This window comes from Artibeus jamaicensis, unplaced genomic scaffold (assembly GCF_021234435.1).
Source record: "Artibeus jamaicensis isolate MK-2021 breed Jamaican fruit bat unplaced genomic scaffold, CSHL_Jam_final contig_936, whole genome shotgun sequence".
Taxonomy (NCBI): Eukaryota; Metazoa; Chordata; class Mammalia; order Chiroptera; family Phyllostomidae; genus Artibeus; species Artibeus jamaicensis.
In genome coordinates this window covers 1,473,291-1,499,089 of record NW_026522017.1, presented here as the reverse complement: position 1 = coordinate 1,499,089, position 25,799 = coordinate 1,473,291, and the positions used below count along the sequence as shown (strand labels likewise).

Here is a 25,799-nt window from a genome sequence, read left to right as displayed (position 1 = left end):
CAGAAACTTTGCAGACCAGGAGGAATTGGCATGAAATATTCAGCGATGGAAGGCAAAGACCTACGACCAAGACTACTCTACCCAGCAAGCTATTATTTATAATTGAAGGACAAAGAACTTCCCAGATGAGAAAGCTAAAGAAGTTTATTACCACTAAACCAATATTATAAGAAATGTTAAGTGATCTCCTTTAAGAATAAGAAGAAAAAGATTGAAAGTATGGTAACAGATGGCCATTAAAAAAGAATACTATCTTACCATTTAAAATGGCATGGATGGACCTAGAGGGTATTATGCTAAGTGAAATAAATCAGTCAGAAAAAGACAAATATCATAGATTTCACTTATATGTAGAATCTCAAAAACAATATAAATGAAAAAACAAAACAGAAATAGACTCATAGATACAGGGAACAGACTGAAGATTAGCAGAGGGGAGGAGGTTTAGGGAAGTGGGTGAAAAAGGTGAAGGGATTGAGCAGTACGGATTGGTAGTTATAAAATAGTCAAAGGGTTACAGCATAGGAAATACAGTCAATAATAGTATAATTACTATGTGTGGTGCTGGAAATACCAAGGGAACATTTATAAACTATATGATCATCTAACTACCATGTTGTACACCTGAAACTAATACAAAATAATATTGAATGTGAACTGGGGAATATGGTGGCTAATAATTAGGTCAGAGAAATACCTCTGAGGAGCTATGTGGAGAATTTATTTCTTTCAACTCCCATTTTATGGACTTTTTCAAATGTAATTTCTGATCCATTTCACTACTTGCATACAGTTAAAACATGGAGAAAGCTTGCAAATGTAGCTTTGAAACATAACTTCTTTTTTTATTTGCTACTGGGTTTAATTTTTTTTAAATAACTGTATCATATTTTACTCTTTTCTTGGAAATCAAGTAAATGAATTACAGGACTCTTTCTTTTCTATCTTGCCATTTTACAAGGTAGACAAATGACCTATTTCATATGGTCATTTGATTCTCATCCCAATGAAGAAATAACACTTGTACTGCTAGAGAATGACACAAAACTGTTCATTGTAAGAGGTGAGGTTTTATAAGAGAGGAGATCCAGATTCAAGCATATTATTCCCTCCTTGCCTGAATTGTGCTTCCTAAAGGCTTGAGAAAACAGGGGGATAAAAAAACAAGTTTGGAACAAAATGTTGCACATCTCCTCACCTGAAGAGATGCTTCCTACCCAAAGAAGAGAACTGCTGTCATAAGGGGACTACTCCTCCAGACTTCCTGGAGGCAAAACAGATTGATTGATTGATAAACAAATGAGAGCTTCAGGGTGGGCTGTTTTAATAATAAGGAACAAGGAAAAGACAGACTAAAGCAGCAACCAGGTCCTCTGCCCAGGGAAGAGTATGTCAGAGCGATGTACAGCTGTCCTTGGAATCCATTTCACAAGGCAAAGCAGCCTGGGTCATTCAGTACTAAGACTGTAATATGTGGGCTTTTTAAATAACCAAGGTCAAGAGGTGGGTCTGAGTTTAGAGATTTATAATGAGTCATCCTTTCCCCCAAGTGCTTTATCTGAACTATTATCTAAACAGAGCTGCCCTCTTGACTTCCCTTAGAAAAACTATTTTCTCTAGGAAAATACTTTGGACAATGACTTCAAAATGCATCAGAAAACAAATGGATTCACATTTGGATTTTCTTTAAAAATCTGTTAACAATTTTTAAATTTGATTCTTGGTCTTTTTGACAGCAGGCTAGGTCAAATTGCATAAAGCTTTCAGTACATTCAGACCTCAGTTCTCAAACGTCTCCCATCTCACACAAGTTGATTCTCAAACAGCCTTCCGGAATCAATTAAGTTTGAGACCTGAGGTTTTACTGTGTATCTATTCTCCCTTTTAGCACTTCATTTAAAAAAATTTTTAATTAAATTTATTGGGGTGACATTGCTTAACAGGCTGATATGTTTCAAGCATTCATTTCTATGACACTAGATAAGGTATATTGCACTGTATGCTGACCACCTACAGTCAAATCATTTTCTGTCACCCCACCCCCAACCCCTTTCCCTCTGGTAACAACTACATTGCTGTCTGTGTCCATGAGTTTCAGTTTTACATCCCACATATGAGTGAAATCATATGGTTCTTAGCTTTTTCTGACTGACTTATTTCACTTAGCATAATATTCTCAAGGTCCATCTATGTTGTTGCAAATGGCAGTGTTTTGTCTCTTTATGGCTGCATAATATATATATATATATATATATATATATATATATATATATATATATGCCACGTCTTTATATAATCCTCTATTGAAGGACATTTTGGTTGTCTCCCTACCTTGTCCACCGGGAATAATGCTGCAATGAACATGAGGGTGTACATGTCTTTGCAAATACATGTTTTCAAGTTTTTCTTTTAGATACCCAGGAGAGGGATTGCTGGGTATTATGGTAACTCTATTCTTAATTTTTTGGGAAACCACTAGACTGTTTTCCATGGTGGCTGTACCAGTCTACATTCCCACCAGCAGTGAATGGAAGTTCATTTTTCTCCACAACCATTCCAACACTTATTATTTGCCTTGTTGATTATAGCCATTCTAATGGGTATGAGATGGTATCTCATTGTAGTTTTCATTTGCATTTCCTTAATAGCTGGTGAGGTTGAACATCTTTTCATATATCCACTTGCCATTTGTATGCCTTCTTGGGAGATGTCCTCTGCTCATTTTTTAACGGGATTGTTTGTTTAGTGTTCAGTCGTGTGAGATCTTTATATATTCTGGGCATTAAACCTTTGTTAGACCTGTCCTACAGCACTTCTGAAACTATGTTAATGGGAATGGATTTGGGGATGCTAAAAAGTACATGAAAAAAATAAAAGGTTTTCCCTAAGCAAATACTTGCTTTTTTAATTGTTAAACAAAGGTACGCAAATCTTCTTTACTGTGAAGCTGCTTGAAGTGTTTAATAGGTTAATGTGCATCATGAATTTCTGATGGGGGAGATTAATAGTCTATATTAACTACACCATGGTGTGGACTCTGGCCAGCAGGGTCCATGTGTTGTGGCTGCAACAAATTCACATGGACTATGGAAGTGCTGTGGAGAAAGACAGATAGCATGGCCACTCTCTGAGTGGGACAGCACCCTGATCCCTACCCGGACAGGCTTTTATTGCTTTTCTGGGCCATTGCATCCAGGATGGTCCTCATTTACTAAGCAGGGGTTTGCTTTAAGTGGTTACCTTTTACAGATAACAAAGGAGAGGAAGTTGCTAATTACCACAAAGAAAAAGGATATTTGCAAATGCAAAGGAAAAAGTAGTTGATCTTGTTACACTCCCTCCTTGGGAGATTTAACATAGATTTTAGGAAGTTATTTTAAAGATATGCAGTAAACATTTTCTGCCTCAATTCAGACTGAGGGAGTTTTAGCAAAAAGCAAGTCTCAAAGCAGCCTAGATATAATGCAGGCCTGGTTCCCCACCAGAAAAACTGATCCATGGGCTTGAGTCCTGTGTGCCGACTTGCTCCCAGCCAGTTTTCTGAACCAGGAGCTGAGCTACATTCAGCATGCCATGTGGATAGGTTCCCTATAACAACGTGGGAGCATTTCATTACCAGGACAGGGATTAACAGTTCTCTTCAGAACAAAGTTTGGGAAATAATATTGATACATTATTATTATCTAAAGCCCATATTTTATTCAGCACTCTTCCCCCAATAACATACATGAAAATATATCATTCCATTGGTAGAGACAATATTTTGATTTTGTCTTCCTACTCCTGATTGCCTAAAGTTTAGTCTCTAAACCATTTTAAAACTAATTTATGCTAGGCAATGAATGTCCAATAATCTACCAAGGTTTGGAGTGAGACTGATACCGGGTGCAGCCAGGGGGGCCCCCCAAAAAAAGATTTGGAATGGTGTCTAGAATTCAAAGTGTATAGAAATATTGGAGAGACATATAAGATGTCCTCACCACCCCCCCCCCAGGGGGAAGGGATGAATGGAGCCAGGCCATTGAGAGCTATTTTGCATAGCAACAGTTTTGGAGCTAACCTCTGGAGGAATGGTTATTTAACATATCTATAAACTTTAACTGGTTTCATAGATATGTTAAATAGCAGTGCCCAAGTTTGGGGCCGAAGGAGAGTAACGGGGTCTGAGGATGGAACTAGTAGGGACTCAAGATGGAACTAGCAGGGACTGAGGATGGAACTAGGAGGACTCAAGATGGAAACTAGGAGCTGCACTCCTGAGTGAGATGGCCTGGGTGGGAGCTTGGAAAAGACTGGCTCCGAGACATGAAGGGTCCCCGCTTGGCCAGATAAGAGAGAGAGCCACGCGGTTTCAGCAGAGTGAGGACCCCCTCTTGGTGAGGTGAAAGAGAGAGCCACGTGGTTTTGGCAGGGTGCGGACCCCCTCTTTCCCAGGTGAAAAGGGAAGAACCACGCAGCTTTGCCAGAATAGAGATCCCTGCAGCCAGGTGAAGAGAAAGGCCGCGTGCTTTTGGTAGAGTGCGGACTCCTGTAGCTTTGGTGGGGGAGGCCCACGCGGCTTTGGGGTGCCCCCCCCCTTTGGCTGCGGGGCCTGAAAAGCAGAAGAGACTTTGACTGGAACTGGGTACAAAGGACTCTTGCCAGTGGACCGTGAGAGGGTACCACAGTACTTTGGATTAACTCGAGATCCTGCCTGCATGGTGACACAGCTGACGGTGCCAGCAGCCTGCAATACAGACGTGTGCTCTTTTCCTGATTTACGGTACCCGGAGTTGGGACAGTGGGAGAAGGGAGCGCTGTGTGGGTGTAGGAGTATACCCTAAAGGACTTTGATATTTTAGTGGTGGCATTAGGCCTGAATAGCATTAAATAAACATTTTGTTTCCTTTTCACAAATCTCTGGCTTTAAGAGATGTCTTTCCAATTGGCGGCGGACAGAAGGGCCCAGTAGATTTTAGTATTTTGGTTTTCGGGAGGGGCCCCTGTTGTAGAGCAGTTTTGGGCATCCCTAGGTGGGCCAAATATTGTATTGCCCCTCCCTCGGACCTCCTCTTGTTCGGTAACAAGACCAGGGCTGACAATTGCATTTTCCATGCTATTGGGCATTACTCTATTGATGCCCAAGGTATCATAGTTTCACCAATGTAAAAGCAATTTTTCTGTCCAAAATTTAACTACATATGTTTTGGTTGGAATTTTAAAACTTTAAACTACTACTGAGCCATTAGAGGCACTGTGCAATGGGTGAAGAAGCCCCGTTACACTTTCCACAGCTACCTGGTGCCAGAAGGGGACCATCTGCAAGCACAGCTTCACCCCAAGTAGTTCTGAGATTAGGAGTTGCAAGAGAGGTGGTCGTTTTCATACTCCATCAAACAAGCCTCTCACATCCCACAGCTCATTGGAGCTGCTTCTCATGTGACAGAAATTATGCCCAATTATATACAGATTCATTACTTCTGTTGTATAAAATCCAACATATCATCTTTAATTAGATGACATCTAAATTTGCTTTGAAAGGCGTTTCTTCTTTCTCTTCTTCCAGTTCTTGAGATATCACCAGGTCAATGACATTTCAATAGCTTGTTAGAATAATTTATTGTTTAGCCTTTTTAACAAAGTGTTTGCATCACACTCAGTCCCTTCCCCTTTTTCATTTTGTGTAAACTGACTGATAGCATTCAGTGAGTGGCCATCAGCAGCAATAGGAAAAGTCCATAAAATGGCAGTTGAAAGTAATAAATTCTCTACATAACTCCTCAAAGGTATCCCTCAGACATAATTATTGACTACCATTTTTCCCAGCTTTTTAAAGAATAACAACCTTCCCTACTGTTACATCTCTAAGGTAAAAAAAAAAATCTCAAATCCTTCTATTTTGCAAGGATTAAAAAAATACAATATACCCATTTCTTGTACTTTCTTGCAGTGGCCCAATGAGGAATACACTTAAAAATATATTTTAGGGGAGACCCTTTGCTGTTGAAACTGACCCAGCACATCTAGAGGGAACCATAGGACCATGGGGATTTTCCATGTCTTCCTTTGCTCTCCAAATGCCAAGTCATGGGGAATCCCAGAAAAGAGATATCATCTGACTGGTCTTTTACTAGACTGGAGGAATGTTAACAGAAGTATGTAGATAGTCTTATCACAGAGCAGTTGCCTATGGACTTTTGACATTTCCAGTTCTGCCACAGAATACCTTTTATACTTACGATTCCACCAGACTCTGCCAGTCATCAGAGTTGCCTCGATCTCACTGTCATGCTCTTGAGGGACAGATGTTGTATGATGTCTCTCTAATGTGCCTGGAGAAACCTGTGAGTGATGGTGGGGCTATCTCAAGTAGGAGTCTCCGTTACTCTTGGAATCATTTCTTTTTTTTAATTTTTATTTAGTTATTTTTCAAGTACAGTTTTCTGTTTATTTCTCCCATCCCAGCTCTCCCCTCCCCCATGCACCCCACCTCCCTCCCATTTCCGCCCCCCTTAGTTATTGTCCCTGTGTCCTTTATACTTGTACCTCTAAATCCCTCCCGTTTTTCTCCTTAAATTCCCTCCCCTTTCCCCTCTGGTCACTGTCCCCTTGTTCTCTATTTCAGTGTATTTGTTTTTATTTTGCTTGCTTGTCTGTTTTGTTGTTTAGCTTCCTGTTAAAGGTGAGATCATATGGTATTTGTCTTTCAACCCCTGGCTTATTTCACTCAGCATAATGCTTTCCAGTTCCATCCACGTTGTTGCAAAGGGTAGTAGTTCCTTCTTTCTCTCTGCTGCATAGAATTCCATTGTGTATATGTACCACAGTTTTTTGATCCATTCATTTACCGATGGGCGCCTAGGTTGCTTCCAGCTCTTGGCTGTTGTAAGTTATGCTGCTATGAATATTGTGCATACTCTTTCCCTGTAAGCACTCCAACTGTAAACTCTGTCTATTTTTGAAGAGTATTCAGAATCCAACCACTTTTCGCTCTCTTCCTTGTCCAAGCCTTGATCATCTCTGGCACTTCTAATATTTCTTGTAATACTGATTTGGTCATGATAAACTCCTTTAGCTTTTTCTTCTCTTGGAAAATCTGTATGTCCTTTTAAATGATAGCCTTGCTAGATAGAGTAATCTTGGTTGTAGGTCCTCACTTTTCATCACCTTGAATATTTCATGCCACACACAATAGTCAAAAGGTAGAAACAACCCAAATGACCAACAGTAGATGAATAGATAAACAAAATGTGGTGTATTTACACAATAGAATACTATTCAGCCTTAAAAAAGAATGGAATTCTGATACATGCTACAATTTGGAGGAACCTCGAAAACATGATACTTAGTGAAATAAGTCAGACACAGAAGGGTTTATCGTGTGATTCTACTTACTGAGTTACCTAGAATAGTCAAATTCATAGAGATAGAAAACAGAATGAATAGTGATTGCCAGTGGTCAGGGAAATGGGAAGTTACTGTTTTGTGGTTACAAAGGTTCATTTTGTGATGAAGAAAAGTTCTGAAGGGAGATAGTGGTAAAAATTGCATAGCTGTGTGAATGTACTTAGTGCCAATAAACTACAACTTAAAATGGTTACAACAATAAATTTTGTTATGCATGTTTTACCACAATAAATAAAAGTAAACTCCAGGCCAGAATGTGAGACTTGAGCCACAAAAAATTTCTCCAGCATGCAGCACATTGTTGGCATCGTACAGCAGGATGACAGGAAACTGCTCTGCAGCCTTCGTAAAGAGAATTTTTTCTGAAGGTAGTGAAATGTGAAACAAAGGTACCACTTCCAGATTCCATGCTTCCCTGGTGACACCAGCAAGTCAGCCATAGCATCTGCAAACAGCCCACTGTGCAGTGCATCACACACTCAGTTACATCAGAGCCAAACCCAAACACAAAGCACCTATTACCACTATCTTTTTTTAGCTACTCATTCTGAGACACTTTTATGGAAAGACAATAGGAGATAGACTTGTCACCAGGACTTGAAATAAAGCAGGTAAACACAGCAAGGCCATCCCAAGAACTGGCAGTCATTACTAAAGTCCTCAGGGTTTGAATCGGCTCCCAACCTGGTTGACTCAGTACTTACTCTCCTAGGTGTCTTCTGAGGTGCCCCAGGGCTGGCTCAGCTGGATCCTAGTTGTCATTCTCTGATGTGGATGAGTGGCTGGGTCCTGGAAAGACCAAGTCAAACACAGTGAGTCAGATGGGTTCACACGGCTTCCTGAAGTCAGGACTTCACTGAGGAAAGCCCACTTTCTTTCTTTCTTTCTTTCTTTCTTTCTTTCTTTCTTTCTTTCTTTCTTTCTTTCTTTCTTTCTTTCTTTCTTTCTTTCTTTCTTTCTTTCTTCCTTCCTTCCTTCCTTCCTTCCTTCCTTCCTTCCTTTCTTTCTTTCTTTCTTTCTTTCTTTCTTTCTTTCTTTCTTTCTTTCTTTCTTTTTTTCTTTCTTTCTTCCTTTCCTCCTTCCTTTCTTCCTTTCTTTTTCTTTCTTTCTTTTTCTTTTTTTGCCATTTTTAAAATATATTTTATTGATTATGCTATTATATTTGTCTCATTTCCCCTCTTTATTCCCCTCTGTCCTGCATACTCACTCCCACCTATATTCCCCCACCCCTTCCCCTGCTTAGTTCATGTCCATGGGTTGTACATATAAGTTCTCTGGCTTCTCCATTTCCTATACTATTCTGAACCTCCCCCTGTCTATTTTGTACCTACCATTTATGCTGTTTATTCCCTGTACCTTTTCCCCCATCCTCCCTCCCCATCCCCACTGATAACCCTCCATGTGATCTCCATTTCTGTGATTCTGTTCCGATTCTAGTTGTTTGCTTAGTTCGTTTTTGTTTTCAGGTTTGGTTGTTGATAGTTGTGAGTTTGTTGTCATTTTACATTTCTACATCTCAGAAGTGAAGGCCAGTTGAAAGTCAGAGTGCAGGAGGTGCAGCTTTCCCAGCTGTGAGGTACTCTGAGTTCACCTGCCCCCAGGTCAGACGCTTTGAAAAAAAGTCAGCCTCTCTGAGAAGAGTCAGACCCTCATATAGAAGGCAGCATTCTATCCTCTGGGCCTCAGCAGCCTACCTAAAAATATAGATTGTATGACTTGGGATCTCTTGGTTTTAAGGCGTATAGAGACCCCTTCAATGACCCACAAGTGATGGCAATTTGTTGCAAGAATACATATTGCTCTAAAAAAGACAGGATGCTGGGGAAACTCGGAAAGAGCCAGCCTCAGAAAGATCTGATCTGGAAGGGTATTTGAGGGTCCAAGGCAGCCCTCAGCCTGGGCCATGTTCTGTCACGTCAACGGAGTGAGTTTGTGGGTCTGACTCTAGCATTCCTCAGTTCAAGTGGCTCAGAGCCCCTTCCTTCTCTGCTGCTTTTGTTGTGGGTGCTCTCCATCCACCACCTCATCTACTCATCATCGTTTCCCTGAGCCTGGGCTTCTGAATCCTCGTAGCTACAGATTCCTCCTAACACAGGTTCACTCACAAAGCATCATGTTCCCTCTGAGCTCATGTCCTCTTTCGAGGCCAGTTTCAGACCCAATGACCCAAACCCTGATTTTGATCTGTATTTCTGGTTTCAAGTTATGTATGTGTACACACACACACACACACACACACACACGCAGAGGTAATTAATCTGGTTGGCTTGGATAAGGGGATACAGTTTTTATTCGGGTGCTTTATCGGGTGCTGATCAGCTCATAGAACAAAAGAGGCATGGACAGGTACTTTCCAGGAGAGGGCACCAGGCACCACAGCTTCTGGAGATAGACCGTTTCCCTCTGCCATTTAGTCTGGTGCAAATTATCCAGCACGGTGCCAACGGGAAAACAGAGTGGGTGGATGTTTAATTGTAGCATTGTTCTACTTTGTGTTTTCTCTTGAATTCAGCTGCCTTTCTCCACACTGCATTTTAAGACTTTTTTCAGCTCTCATTGCAACCCGAGTGAGGAACACCTTTTCTCTCCCCTAAATGCATTATATACCTTCTGAAACCATTTATTCTTTTAACCATCTATACACTAAATATTCATGGAGTACTTGTTTTGTAACAGGTAAAATACTAGACAATGAAGACAAAATTGATCCATTTACTTGGGAAACATCAATTGAATACTTAAATACAAAGTACCAAGCATTATGCTGCTTGCTGGGAATATAAGGAGGTGTGGCTCAGTGGATTGAGTGCTGGCCTGTGAACCAAAATGTCACCAGTTCGATTCCTGGTCAGGGCACGTGCCTGGGCTGTGGGCTAGGTCCCTGTTGGGGGCATGTGAGACGCAACTCCTCAATGTCTCTCACAGGTTGATGTTTCTTTCCCTCTCTTTCTCCATCCCTTACCCCCTTTCAAATATTAAAAGACATATGTATAAGGACAGCTAAGACAGTCTGTGCCTAATACCTACAAAGAATTCAATAAATGCAGTCTTGTGGAGAAATCCCTCTCTCAAGGGAAGGATTAGGATTAGGCAATTGCAAGGAAAGGGAAAGGAGCTATCTTGGGGGAAGTCTCAGAAGAGAAGCCTGGAGAAACCATAAAGGTCCTCTTCTGGAAAGTTCCAGTGAATGTCTACACTGAGACCTAGATAGTGAGTAAGCCAACTGAGAGGAATCAGGAGGAGGCAAGGGCCCCTAGGCCCACCAATGGGTGCAAAGGCTTAGAAATAAGGAAGTGGCTGCAAACGGGGAGGGAGAGCAAATAAAGCAGTGCAATTATAATTTTAGGAACAGGGTGGAATTCTGCACTTGGGACAGTACAAGGTCCTGATTTAAACTGAAGGTCACATTGAGTGACATATTGTTGTTGCTACCTGCATCCGGTTGGTTAGCAGAGGGGCATGGAGATGGTCAGACAGTGGTATATGTCACTCCCACTCACATTCCATTGGCAAGAGCTAAGTCACTGAGGTTCTCTTAACTGCAATACAGGTTGGAAGAGGCAGTGTAACCATATTACCAGGAGGAAGAGCTTTCGATGGCAGCAGGAACCTCAGAGAAGGTTCTAGGGAGTGGACAGATGGAGAGGCATGTAGACCTCCCTGGTCCCAGCTCATCCAAACTGTCTGACAGTAGCTGTAAGAAGGGGTGGTGAGCAGCCAGCAACCCAGGACCTGAGGAAGGAGCTCAGGACAGTGCTGTTCACACCAAGGCACTTCAGGCAGTCTTAGGACTTCCTGTCTTCCAAAATGAGATTAGAAAATTGAATATTTAGTCTATAGAAAAAGAGAAGTTTTACGTAGGACATTGTCAAGAACTGTGAAGGGCTTGAGATTTTACTTGCTTAGCCAGACAAGTTAGATAATCACAGATTCATAGATGCTAGCAGAGTTAGGAGATTCCTGGGTCAGATACGAAGGATTCACAGCAATATCAGTGGCCTGAGGGGCAGCATTTTCTTTCACCAGTTTCCTAAGGCGAATTCCCAGAGGGTGATCCAAATGGGAAGAGGTGACACCTGCACTTGTGGTGAGTTGTGTTACAAGAGAGAAACTAGAAACCCCAATTCTAGGGAAGCTGAATCTTTTATAATATAGGCACTGATTGTGCTGCTTCTGGTTCCGGAGGGTGACGCTCTATCTTCCTGATGTGTAAGCAAATCTGCCCCTTAATCCGAAGAGAGACATCATCTCTACCTTCAAAAGCTGTTCACTTTACAAACACGCTTAAAAAGATAACCCAGAAAACAGGCAGTCACTGCCTTTGCTTACAAGATGGGCAGAAATGTGAGAGATATTTGGAGAATCGTCTTCCAACAAAGGTAGGCTCCTTTTTAATAAGAGTGTTCTTTAAATAGCAGTTTTCTTTTTGATCTTTCTCCTCTTGACCTCTAGACACTAGCTGGCCCCAGGGTTCTGTCCATAGAGCCATTCCCTTACCTAAGCGTCTCATTCAGCCTTATATATTTAAATGCCATCAGCCTCATATCTTTGAACCCATGCTGATGACACTAAGTTTACAGTTGACACCTGTGTCACCCCATTTGTAGACTCAATATTACACTACCCATAGGACATCTTCACTTGGTTATCTAGACATCTCAAAATTGACAAGTTCTTGAGCCCTGTCCTCCACAGGAGAACTGATCATTCCCCAGAGTAACCTCTCTCAAGAAAAAGTATCATATACTCAGTTACTCAAGTTAAAAATCTCTTTTTCTTCCACAGGCACATCCTGTTTTCAAATTATATTTTATCTGACCACCCCTGTCTTTCTACATTACCAACATCCTAGTCCTAACTACCTTGTAGTAACTACCTACCTTTTTGTCCTAGAGAACAGCCATAAATTCCTTCCAATCTTAACCTCAGTGGCAGCCAGAATCATTTGTTTAAAATGTAAATGAAATAATATCATCCCACTATTTTCAACCTTCCAATAACATTCCAACACACTTAAAATAAAATTCAAGGTCAAGACTACATACAACGTAACCTCTGCCTCTCGATCTGACCTCATTTTCCATCACCCTCTGTCTCCTGCCTTATCCTCTACTGTCCTTAAAAATGTTCAGCATGAAGCTGCCTGAGGGCCTTTGCACTTTGTTGCCCAGGATATATGGACTCTGTTAGATGTCAGTTCAGCAGAGAAGTCCTCCCTGACTGTCCTAAATAAAATAACACAGCATTCCTCTCCCTCTTCCTTTCACCTAGCTTTATAATTTTTCATAACCCTTATCACTGCCTGATTTTAAGGACCTGGTCTCTCTGCCACTGCTCTCCATCCTACAATATACAAGTGTTTCACATGGCAAGAGCTTGGGTTTGTTCACTAACATACTCTCTTCTAGAACAATACTTGACTCAAAGCAGATGTTCCATAAATATTTGTTGGATGAATAAATGAATAAAAACTAATACTGGATACAAAAATCAAGGTGGCATCAGGGACACAGATAATTTGTGCATCAATCTTTTTCTTCAAAGTAAATCAATTTATTTCATATAACTGTGTTTTTCTCCCAAAAGGCATACTTTCAACTCTTTAATAATTCTGCTTTCTCTCTACAGGATTCTTACCATGTTCTTCCAGGTTCTTCTGTATGATAGAGTTCAAAATTGAACATAGCCTTCTGAGAAGAACTTATAATTAGTTTTCCTTTTACTCATGGGTTTCATATGCTTCCTTAGAAACACATGTTTAAAAGATAATCTCCCAGGATGTAAGCCCAGACACAAAAAAAGCTCACCTAACTTCAGTCTGGAGAGTAGAAAAGTGAATATTTTATTCCTATCTGTTTGTAGTCCTCATAAATCCCAAAATATCTTCTTGAATACATTAGGAAAATATATGTAATCAACCTAATGAATTTAGCAATACATTGTATAGCTTTTAAATTTGTCACTCTTCCGTTCAACAAATAAGCACCTCCTATGTTCCAAGTGGCGAGCTAAGAGCTGGGACAGTCCATTAAAAAGGGCGCTTGGTACCTGTGAAGAGGGACTCAGAATCTTGGGCATCATTATTCAGTCTTAATCTATCATATTTATTTCCAATATTACTTTAAAAATAAGAATTCTATATACTTATACAGAATTTTATATACTGATAGAAAAATATCTTTCATCTAATCTGAGAAACAAGGGAACATAATGTTCTGCTTTCCCTAGCCTGCCTTCTAAATTGACTGTAAAATAATGATTTATATTTTTCAGAGCTCATTTCAATTCTCTGCAAAGGATTTAAAATGGAATGCAAAAATCTCAGGTATTTTTCTTTTGTTCACTTAAAAAAATTCTCCTTACCTATAACTTACATATTTGTGTTTTATTTATCAACTTTACTGTTTTTGCTTAATTAAAATTATTTTAGAAACAACTTAAAATCATTTCAATCCTCTTTTGAAATTTCACTGATCAATATTTCACTAAAGGTACTGACTCTCTCTAGGATGCAGACAGACTAGTAGAATTTACACAAAAATTTCTACTGAATGAATTTCTCCACCTTCTTGGTGATTGTACACCTGCCTTCCTTATAAGGAGAACAAGGAAGTAAATCATGTTGAAGTTGCTTTTAAACACAGCTTTTCTTTTTTACCTGTCCAGGTAGCCTCTGTTTTCATTTCAGTCTCAACTTTTTTATTTACATCTCAAGTTTCTTTTCAAAACAGTGTAAGTAGTATTTAAAATTTTACACTTCGAGAAAGAAAGACTTTTAACGATGTTCAGCTTTGGTCTTGTAATGCTGAAGCTAATTCATTTTTTAATCTGTCGGCACAGCGAGAACTGAAACGAATGGGGATTGAACTGCTTTGCCTGTTCTTTCTATTTCTAGGAAGGAATGATCACGTACAAGGTAAGACCTGAGCTCGGCAACATGTTGCTTTCGTGGTATGCTTGACAAACCTGTCATTTGGTTCAGAAACTAGATCTGAAGTCACTTTTTATTTGATCTGTTTGATTGTTTTCTTGCCATTGAGTGAACGCTTTAACAAATTACAGGCAGACACAGGGCTGTTCCCATAGCAAATGCGCTAGGCTTAAGGTAAATAAATACAAAGGTTGCATGTGCATTTTAATGAGAAGAATTAAATAGCATTACTATGCAATAGAAGTTCTGAATACAATTGTGGCAATCATTTTGTAACTTTACTAACTTTTTTTTGTACAAGAGTAATAACCTTGAGAGGGCATGGGGATTTACTTTAAAAATAAAATTATACTATATTTAAGAGAGAAGTATTTTTAAATGTGTGTAAGTTTTAAAAATTAAAGTGGATCAGAATGAATGAGGACAATAAATATGACAATCCTATATTTGTGAACATTGAAATATTTTCATATTTTAAGAAGAAAGAGACTGATCATTTTGGTTCATAAGACATATATTTTCAAATATAAACTTTGACATCAAATGTAAACTTTATGAATTGCTCACATTTTGAGGACTGATCTTTGAAGACAAATAAACTTTGATATTGCTTCACTCAAGTATTTTAAGAGCCGTAAGTCTCAGAAATGCAGTGACTGAGAGTGTGCTGAACCCCTCGTATCTTGCTGGGTTTACATGCAGGTGGCTGTGCCATGGGAGGGGCAGAAACCTGTGAAGACTGCTTACTCATGGGACCTCAGTGTGCCTGGTGTTCTCAGGAGGTAAGACAAATGACCTCGACGTGTTTTTTAAAAACTGCAGTTACATTTATGCTGATTTCATTGGTGATTGTTCTGATAGTATCCTGTTTACTATGGGGTTATAGAAGTGAAACAAATAGAGAAGGAGAAATGTTTGCATTAGGAGATCAAAGTAGTGACTGACAGGATTACCTTCCAAGGCAATTTGAGGAGGCAGTGAATGTCAAATTGTTCTGAAAAAATATTTAACTCGGAATATTTTATTTAAGCTGATTCCTCCTCTCACATTACAGCCCTTTCTAGCTGCTTATATGTCAAATGCCATCAGAGGTCATGGAGATGGTATTTTCTAAAGTTAAACTCATATTTGATTTTGGTGCCATAGTTGTATTCAATCTGGGAACCAGGATTCATTTGGAATCACTGCCATGTTCTAAGAGAAAAATTGTAAGTTTGGGGTAAACTTTACTGGTCAGACATTATCCAGTTCTGTTACATATTACGTTTCCATGAACTTGGTGACTGTACCACAGTGAGAAAGCCCAGAATAGACATTCCTTACATCATCAAAGGGGCAAGTATGTGGAAGTCATGTAAGAGGGACTAGGGAATGTGTTACAAAGCAGCCTGAGTCACTGCCCCCTGGGACACTAGAGAGCAACCTGTAAATGATTCTTGGTAAGAAAAAGCTGTTTAGCTTTATATGGATTTAGAATACTTCTCTACCAAATCTCATAAGTAGAACCTAAACAAAAATCAAGACATGCCACTGCCAAGTTCAGCAAAGACTGGCAGCGTGCTCAAGGGGAACAGACCTGGATGCCCAGCTCACTGGGTTAGAACTGTTAAAACCTGCCTCCCAAGTTGAATGTGTGTTTGTGGAGGAGGACCTCACAGAACGAAAACCCAGCTCCCTCCCCAGGGGCTTTGGCTGATGAGGCACAAACAAAAGTGCAGTGCAAGGGAATTATGCTTTTTTATCCTTTTTAATTTAATTTATTGGAGTGACTTTAGTTAATAAAATTATATAGGTCTCAGGTGAACAATTCTATAATACATCATCTGTATATTGTGTTGTGTGCTCACCACCCCAAGTCAAATATCCTTCCATCACCCCTCATCCTCCCTTTACCCTCTTCTACCTCCCGACCCCCTTCCTCTGGTCATCGCCATACTGTTGTCTATCTATGAGGCTCCTTTTCTTTTCTTAATCCCTTCACTTTTTCACTCAGCCCCTGGACAGTTATGCTTTTCTGAGTGCATGTATCAAAAGTGGATTTGAGAATATACAAAAAGGGGGAAACCCACATTTTTTACATTGACTCCCTGGAAAAGATAATATTAGTTTCATGTCAGAGACATAAAACAAGAAATAAGTCTAACAAAATGTTCACCTCTAGAATTTTTATTTTAATGCATCTTTTAGCATTCATTTAAGAGAGCTTCTTAAGTTACTACTGATAGCTTTAGTTGTGGATGATACCTGGTAGTCAGTTAATGTCAAATTTTAAAGCCAGATTATTCTAAAAAGTTACTCCACTGGTAGTAGTAGTATCAGTTGAGGCTGTCGAAGTAAAAAGAAATTAGCCTTCCACTTTGAGCAGATAGAAAACCAGCTCCTATGAGTAACACCAACTCATCTTTAGGCAGAGTTGGTAACTACAGGTGGTAGCAGTGACATGTTGAGAAGGATTCTGAGGCCTCGTCCAATCACTGTTTACTTTAGACACATCATGAAAGGTAGTTGGCTACGCCTAGCCTGGTGTCTCAAATAGGCACAGGCCTGACTGATATATAACAAATTATAGTCTCAAAAATCAATTTCAGAAGATATATAACTTTCCCAGTTAGTGAAAATAGCAACAAGGGCTTAGAATCCTAAGGAATGAGACAAACAATAGGAGCATTGGCTTGCCTCTTTCCAAACATGAGAATCGATGGGCTTTGTTTGACCTTGCTTAGCTAGAGCCTGTTCACAAACCCTAGAGCAGCCTTTGATATGAGGTAAGACAAGTATGTCTCTCTCCACTCCACTTCCCTTGTCCCCAGGAACTGCAAGTTTGGAATGGCCACATTTCTGCCTGGAAATACTCATCTCTCCGTCTCATTCTACCCACATGAATCAGAGGGGGACTGAGCAACTCCCAAGTCTTACACCAAAAAGCAATCCCCTACACCATATTTTCTTTCATTTTGTGTCCCACTTCCAGATCTTAGAGAAAGTTCTAAAAGACCTTAAACAGAACACTTTAAGACACCGAGTTTAAAGTCTCCAAGAGGTGAACATCAATGTAGTTATGCTGTAACTTAAGGGTGACACATCCATGAGTTAAACCAGGATGGAGAGCTAGATAAGGCGATGCAGAAATCCACAGAAAAGGCTGGATTTGGTAATAGACAAACTGAGCACTTGGGCAGTCCTAGGATTTTTTAAAAACCACAAAACTGTTAGGTAAATTCAACTAGATGTAATTAAAAGAAGAATGCAGTTTTTCTCAGGATTTTAATGGCAGACTCCACCGGTTATTCTACTGTGAGGGATATGATATTCTTTTTTAAAATTTTTTATTGGGGGATATGATATTCTGAGTATGACAAGCTGCCTAACTAGAAAAGCAGGCAGAATAAAATTTTACCTTATGAAGAAATAAAGATTTGTCTTTTTTTTCTTTTTATTGCTTTTCTTTTTTAGAATTTTACCCAGCCTTCTGGAGTTGGTGAAAGGTGTGATACCCCAGCAAATCTTCTTGCAAAAGGATGTCAACTGAACTTCATCGAAAACCCTGTCTCTCAAGTAGAAATACTTATAAACAAGCCTCTCAGTGTAGGCAGACAGAAAAATAGTTCCGACATTGTTCAGATTGCACCTCAAAGCTTGATTCTTAAACTGAGACCAGGTATGTTATCATTTACATGTGCACTGGATCATGTAAATAATTCTAGTGTCCCGTGGTTATATCACTGTTCTGCTAATATACCTTGTCCCACATATTACAATATCATTGATTATAATCACTCAGATTTCTCATTCTTTAGGAAACAGAAAATTGCTTTTCTTTTCTTTTTTTTTTCCAGAACACTTCTTACCAGGGCTATTTATTTTACAAAGAAACTGAAAGCACTCTTAAGATGTGTTCAAGTACAGTCGTCTCCATTTTCCCGCCACCACTTTCCCCTGCCCCACCCACCCCCACCTTCCACCCTCAATTCTACCCCCACCTTGGGAAAAATAAGTTTAAAAAAAAGATGTGTTCACATTCATCTTAAAGAAAATTGCTTTTCTTTATTTGTATTAGTCACTTGCACTCCAGACGTGTCACTAAAAAAGCCTTATCTAATAGTAACCATTTGAATCTCTCCAGTGTTGTTAAGGTTTACCTCACATTTCTTCAAGAGTTTAATGTAGCTTTAAACTCCTTTGTATTTTGCTCTCCTTTTCTAAAACCGCATACAAAAAATTCAGCTTATCTCCCATCTAAATGGATGCCAGCTCTCCTAAGGAGATATAAAATACCTTAACTCTTACTCCTTTCAGTAGCTCTAAACACACTGCTGAAAGATTTTCATGGGCTCATTCATTCATAAACCTTGCCACATAGTTTATGAAATCATTAGTGTCTTCAGAAAATTCTTATTGAAATGAACTAGCCAGCTGGCCCAGGCACAAACAAGTCTCAATGCATATTTATGGATTTGCTTTTCTTGTGGGGTATTTGCAGGTGGTGAACAGACTCTGCAAGTGCAAGTCCGCCAGACCGAGGACTATCCTGTGGACTTGTATTACCTCATGGACCTCTCGGCCTCCATGGATGATGACCTCAACACAATCAAAGAGCTGGGTTCCCTGCTTTCCAAGGAGATGTCTAAATTAACGAGCAACTTTAGACTGGGCTTCGGCTCTTTTGTGGAAAAACCTGTCTCCCCTTTCATAAAAACAACACCAGAAGAAATTGCCAACCCTTGCAGGTAAGTAAATGATTCTCTGGCATCTTTGAACACTGATTTTCTATAGAGATAGCCCCTCTCTGAGCTGCACTTGGCAGGAGCTTGCTCACTCCCCGGCATTTCCCTCCTGCCTGGTTGGATCTCAGTAGCTTTCTCAGTTGCCTGGGTTATTCAGAACCAAGGGGAAGTCATCTTAGTACATGGTTCTAGCATTGGGTCCTTGCAGCACCTGTTGCCCTGTGTAGGTCAAGATATGACAAACTTGGTTCCATGTTCTGCAGACCAGGGGACCTAGTCTTTTACTATAGGTTCCGCTGACCTGTGCCCATCTCCAGCCCCTTTGAGACCATCTATTCTAAATGACCAGCACTTTCTGTGGCAATTTGACAGTAACCCACACTTTCTCAAAATATCTTCTTCCACTACAAAGACTTCTGCCAAAATAACACTTTTCGAAGCTTCCTCTGACACACTTTGGGAAATAGGATTTCTTTTACTGCTTGGAGAAGGCCTTTGTAACCTTTTCACTTCTACCTAATTCAGTAAGAAATTAGACAGTAACCCCATTATAATATGCTGTAATCAGCTATTAAAATCATGTAGCATTCAGTAATGATGGTTGAAGGCAAGCTGCATTGTGATGGTTTAACTGTATGGTCAATGACATGTCCTAAATAAAATTATTTAATATCCTTGTAATGAAAAAGAGCTATCATTTACTTAGTGCCAGGCCTTATGCTGAAGGTTTTATATACATGACTTCATTCAGTCTTTATAATAACAGCAAGTCAAAGCAGATTATGTTATTTCTACATGGAAGGGAAGTAAGAGAGGCTCTGAGAGGTTAGGAATTTGCCCACGGCCACATGACTAATTAGCGATCTGTACTGAGATCTGGGTTGGTTCAAAACCAAGCCTTTTACTACTATAAATCTAGTATATATGAAATGACTTTCCAAACCTCCATGGACTTTTAATACTTATACACACCCAAGGCATCAACCTATGTGTAGACAAACAAGTTTTATAATATCATTTTAAGACATTTCAGTGACATAACCAAAACTACTTTGGCCATGAAAGGAATTGAACCCATCACTGATTATAACTCTTAGGAATTGTGTTCCCATTCAAGTGTCAGAGATAGTGTCTGTCCCCCCACTGCCTTTTTGAGGTGTAATTGAAATGTACTACAATGCACACATAAGAAATGTCCATTTTGATGAGTTTTGACAATTGAATATACCAATGTAATTACCACCTAAAACATGATATAGAATGTTTTAATCACCTCAAAAATTTTCCCTCAGGCCTCATTACTGTCAGTTCTACTTCAGAGATAGCCACTTTTTTATTTCTATAATTTAGATAGATTTTGCTTATTTTCAGATTTCAAATAAATGGAATAATGTAGTATATAATACCTTCTGTGTCTGCCTTCTTTTGCTCCAAATAATGTTTTTGAGAGTCATCTATGATTTTGTGTTTATCTGCAGTTTGTTCCTTTTTGTTTTAAGTAATAGTCCATTATATGGATTTACTACACTTTGTTTATTCATTTTTCCATTGATGGACATTTAGGTTGTTCCATATTTTTTTGGCTACCATGAAAAATTTTGTTATGATCACTTACATATAAATCTTTGTGTGGATGAATAAATTTTATATTTCTATTGAATAGACACCTAGAACTGGAATTGTTGAATTATGTATATATATATATATATAGTTTTAATTTTTTACGAAACTATCAAATTATTTTCTGAAGAGGAAGTACCATTTTGCATCTTTTTAAAAATTTTAAAATATATTTTATTGATTATGCTATTACAGTTGTCCAGTTTTCTCCCCTTTATTCCCCTCTGCCCTGTACCCCCCTCACCATCATTCGCTCACCTTAGTTCATGTCCAAGGTCATACAAATAAGTTCTTTGGCTTCTATATTTTCTACTATTCTTACCATCCCCCTGTCTACTTTCTACCTACCATTTATGCTTCTTATTTCTTGTACCTTTTCCCTCATTCTCCTGGCTCTCTATCCCTAATGATAACCCTCCAGGAGAGCTCCATTTCTGTGAATTCGTTTCTATTGTTGTTTGCTTAGTTTGTTTTTATTTTTAGGTTCAGTTGTTGATAGTTGTGAGTTTGTTGTCATTTTACTGTTTGTATTTTTGATCTTCTTTTTCTCAGTTAAGTCCCTTTAACTTTCATATAATAAGGGCTTGGTGATAATGAACTCCTTATCTTCAAGGCATTTTATCTAAATGACAGGTTTACTGCATAGAGTAATCTTGGGTATAGGTCCTTGCATTTTATGACTTTGAATATTTCTTTACAGTCCCTTCTTGCCTGTAAGGTCTCTTTTGAGAAATCAGCTCATAGTCTTATGGGAATTCCTTTGTAGGTAACTGCATCCTTTTGCTGCTTTTAAGATTCTTCCTTATCTATAATCTTTGGTAATGTAATTTTTATGTGCCTTAGTGTGTTCCTCCTTGGGTCCAACTTCTTTGGGACTCTTGAGCTTTCTGGACTTCCTGGAAGTCTATTTCCTTTGCAAGGTTGGGGAAGTACTCATTATGTTTTCAAATAAGTTTTCAATTTCTTGCTCTTCCTCTTTTCCTTCTGGCACCCTTATGATTTGCATGTTGGAACGTTTAGAGTTGTCCTAGAAATTCCTAAGCCTCTCCTCATTGTTTTGAATTCTTGTTTTTTCATTCTGTTCTGGTTGAAAGTTTCTTTCTTCCTTCTCCTCCAAACCATTGGTTTGAGTCTTGGTTTCCTTCCCTTCACTGTTGGTTCTCTTTGCATTTTTCTTTATTTCACTTTTCATAGCCCTCACTTTTTCCTCTATTTTGTGACCATACTCAACCAATTCTGTGAGCATCCTGATTACCAGTGTTTTGAACTGTGCATCTGATAGATTGGCTATCTCTTCAACACATAGTTGTATTTTTCCTGGAGGTTTGATCTGTTGTTTCACTTAGGCCATTTTTTTTATCTCTGTGCTCCTGTTACATAGCAAAGGGTGGAGCCTTAGGTATTCAGCAGGGAGGGGCAACCCAGGTCACTGCTGGTGGCACTGTATGTGGGGGAGGCGTCAAAAAGGAAACAATGGAGCTTGCTCAGCTCTCTGCCACCTTTCAGTCACTTCCGCCACTACCCACAAGCAAATTGGGTTCTTCTTCTGGTGCTGATTCCCAGGTGGGTGGGTTTGTGTGTGTTCTAGGACCCTGTGGGTCTCTCCAGTGAACTCTCCTGTGAGGCTAGGACTTTCTCCTGCTGCCTCAACCCCCCAGGTTTTTTCAGTCAGAGGTTTTGAGGCTTTATTTCCCTGTGCTGGAACCCTGGGTTTCATGGTCTGTCTTCCTCCCTAGTCATTCCTCCTGTTTTATCTGAATGCAAATGTGGAACTGCCCACTCTGCCAGCTGCTGCCTCACCTGGTTCTTCAGCTGCAGGCTTGCCTGTGAGTCCTCCCCACCCCAGCTTCCTGTCTCCACCCCTCTTACTGTTCTAGATGAATGTTTCTTCTTTTAACTCCTTGGTTGTCAGACTTCCATATAGTTCAATTTTCTGGTAGTTATGGTGGGTTTTGTTTTTAAATTTGTTGTTGTCCTTTTTTGGTTGTGTGAGGAGGCAAAGTGTATCTACCTATGCCTCCCTCTAGGCTGGAAGTTCCTGTTTTGCATTTCTATCAGCAATGTGTAAGGGTTTTAGTTACTCAATATTCTTGCTAATACTTGGTATTGTCAGTCTCCTTAGTTCTAGCCATTCTAATAAGTATGTATCTCATTATAGCTTTAATTTGCATTCCTTAATGACAAATAATGTTGAGAATCTTTTCATGTGTTTATTTGTAATTCTTATATCTTATTTTCTAAACTATCTTTTCAAATATTTTGTCTACTTTCTAAAATTAAATTGTCTTCTTAACATTCTAGTATTCTTTATATATTCTGGATATTCTTTGACAAATATATTTTGCAAATATTTTCATTCAGTCTGTGGATTGCATTTTTATTTTTCTAACAATGACTTTGATCAAACAAAAGATTTTAGTTTGGATAAAATTCAATTTATCAATTTTTTATGTTATGGTTAGTTCATTTATTTGTCCTAAAATATCTTTGCATACCCTGTCATCACAAAGCTTTTTGCTATGTATTTTTTAGAAGCTTTGTGGTTGAAGCTCTTACAGTAATGACTATAACGTCAAAATAGTTTTTTGTATTTGAATGAGGGAAAAGACCTAGGTTCAACTTTGGTTTCCATGAAAATATCCAGCACTACTTGTTAAGCAAGATTTTTCTTTTCTCATTGAATTCTTTTGATACCTTTTATAAAAAGCAATAAACTGAGTATTTTGGAGTCTAATCTGGGCACTCTATTCTGTTCCTTCCAGTATAGTCATGTAACCATAATGCCTTATAATCTTTATTATTATAGTTTTATAAAAAAATCTTGAAATCTGGAGTGTAGGTCCAGCTTTGTTGTTCTTTTATTTTGGCTATCCTAGATTTTTTGCATTTTCATAGTAATTTTAGAATCAGCTTGTCAATTTATTCAAAAATATCCTGAGATTTTCATTAGAATTGCATTAAAACTGCAGGTCAATTTGGTCAGAATAGACATCTTAAAAATATTGAATATTCCAATAATTACACGTGACATATATTTTAATTTATTTAGATAGTCTCATTTCTGTTAACAATGTTTTATTGTTTTCAGGGTAGAGAGCCTATGCATCTTTTGTTTAATTTCTTGCAATGAACATTTGAATGCTGTTATTGTTATTTTTTAATTTTATTTTCTAATTGTTAATAACATATAGACATGCAATTAATTTTGCATATTTACTTTGTATCCTGCAAACTTGAGAAATTTTCTCATTAGTTCTAGTCTAATTTTTTTATAGATTCCTCAGGATTTTCCATATGTATAATCATGTCATCTTTTAATAACAACTTCTTTCTCTCCAATATTTGTTCTTCTTCTTCTTTTTCTTACATTATCATGTTGGCTAGGACACCTAGTACAGTTTTAAATAGAAGTGGATAGAGCTGGCACTTTTTCGTGCTTGTGATCTTAGGAAGAAAGTTTCAACATTTTGCCGTTAACTATGTTGTCAGCTATTAGTTTTTTTTATTTCTTTGATCATATCAGGAAGATTTCCTTCTATTCTTTGTTTGGTAAGATTTCTTTAAAAAAATTATAAATGGATGTTGAATTTTATTTCCTCAATTTAAAGATTTTTGCCCCAAAATTTACACAACCTCTTATATTAGTGTCTCATTGGATTTAGTAACATGGCCAAAGCTAGCTGCAAAGGAAGCACATTGCTACCTCAAATAAAATCAGAATTCTGTCAGTAGAGAAGAAAAAATAAAGAATGGGTACTGGGTAACATCTATCAATTCCTGCAACACCAAACAGATTTCTATAGAAATTTAATGACTGTACCTTCAAAAATTATATATAATAGATAGTAAGTTGTGATTATTGTTATTAATTGTTTGATTTGCTTGTAAGGGAAATAAGCTTGGTGTTAAGAGACTCCTAACTGTTTAATATAAAAGCATTTCTAATGCTTCTGGCCTTTTTAAAAAAAATCAGAGAATATCGTACCAGTCTGAAATTTGTATGTATTATGTGTCTTTCTCCTGCAGCAAACTTCAGTAGAGAGTCTAGTAGAGCAATTCTACCTAGCATTACAAAGTGAAAGCTGCCCCAATGGGTTTGCTTAAAATCATTCCTTTTATCACAGGACAGATAAGATGTTCTAAGATAAAATACAAAATGACCATGGGAAACAATAAATATGAAATATTACCAGAAAAAAATGAACAAACTTGGGTGGCTCAGCTAAGTTGGCATTCCAGCATCTTGAATTAATAATATGACCCTGTCCTTAATCAGCTTCCAGAAAAGAAAAGCAGTCTGGCTTTTTATGGCATTCATTTACTCGTTCATCCATTCAATAAAAACTTGCTGAGCTCCAGGTATTGTGTTAGGCATGGAGTCTCTGGAAGAAAAAAATCAGGGCCCAGTCCTCAAGGAGCTAAAATTCTTTGAGGATCAGACTTATGGAGTAGTAGACAGATCATGAGCTTCTGAGTCAGCCCTGGAATAAGTCCTGGTTCACCGACTCACTCCCACTGTCAACCGAGGTGAATCATTTCACCTCTCAAAGCTTCAGTTTGGAATAACAGTACTGATCATACAGAGTGGGTGTAAGGTTTGGATGAGGTGATAAATGGAAGCATTTGGTATTGGGCTTGAACTTGAAGTTCTAAATAAATGGTAGCTAGTATTAACAAGAGTACAGTGAATGGGGGCCCAAAAGATTATATATTTGACCTCTCAATATTTTCCTATTTTCTAAAGTGTTTCTTTTATTTTTGTTTGCAAAACTACCATTAGTTAAACCTACATATAAAGTTATTTTTTACTGCAACATTGTATTTTTTTACTCCTATTACATCCTTAATTCTCCTGGTTTCTTTGTCCACATACCTCTCCCCACACAAATATACACCAAGAACTCAGACACTGAACACAGAAGTCAATCCTTTGATCAATCTAAACCTTGTAATTATGGAATAAAAATGTTATTTAGTAGAAAGGCAATAAGACGTAAGAGGAAAGAGCATGGAGTTTTTCAGACCTGGGTTTAAATTATAACCTTGGACAAAAACTTGCTCTCTTTGAACTCACTCTATCCACCTATAAATGGAGATAATAATATCTACCTTTTAGGGCATTCATGAGAATTGAATGA

At 38.6% G+C, this 25,799-nt stretch overlaps 1 protein-coding gene across 5 annotated transcripts in view; it reads left to right on the top strand.

The window, feature by feature from the left end:
- ITGB6 (integrin subunit beta 6) overlaps positions 1–25,799 on the top strand; it is a 152,603-nt gene that overhangs the window by 52,799 nt on the left and 74,005 nt on the right. For 3 of the 5 annotated variants that reach the window (XM_053655167.1, XM_053655166.1, XM_053655165.1), the window contains exons 2-7: positions 13,660–13,711; positions 14,053–14,118; positions 14,227–14,302; positions 15,020–15,099; positions 17,771–17,975; positions 18,798–19,044. In XM_053655167.1, the coding sequence (XP_053511142.1) occupies positions 13,697–13,711; positions 14,053–14,118; positions 14,227–14,302; positions 15,020–15,099; positions 17,771–17,975; positions 18,798–19,044 (689 nt within the window). In that variant the 5' untranslated portion in view covers positions 13,660–13,696. Of the gene's footprint in view, positions 1–13,659; positions 13,712–14,052; positions 14,119–14,226; positions 14,303–15,019; positions 15,100–17,770; positions 17,976–18,797; positions 19,045–25,799 lie in introns of those variants that run through there. The other 2 variants (XM_037140422.2, XM_037140425.2) reach the window with 2 other exon arrangements.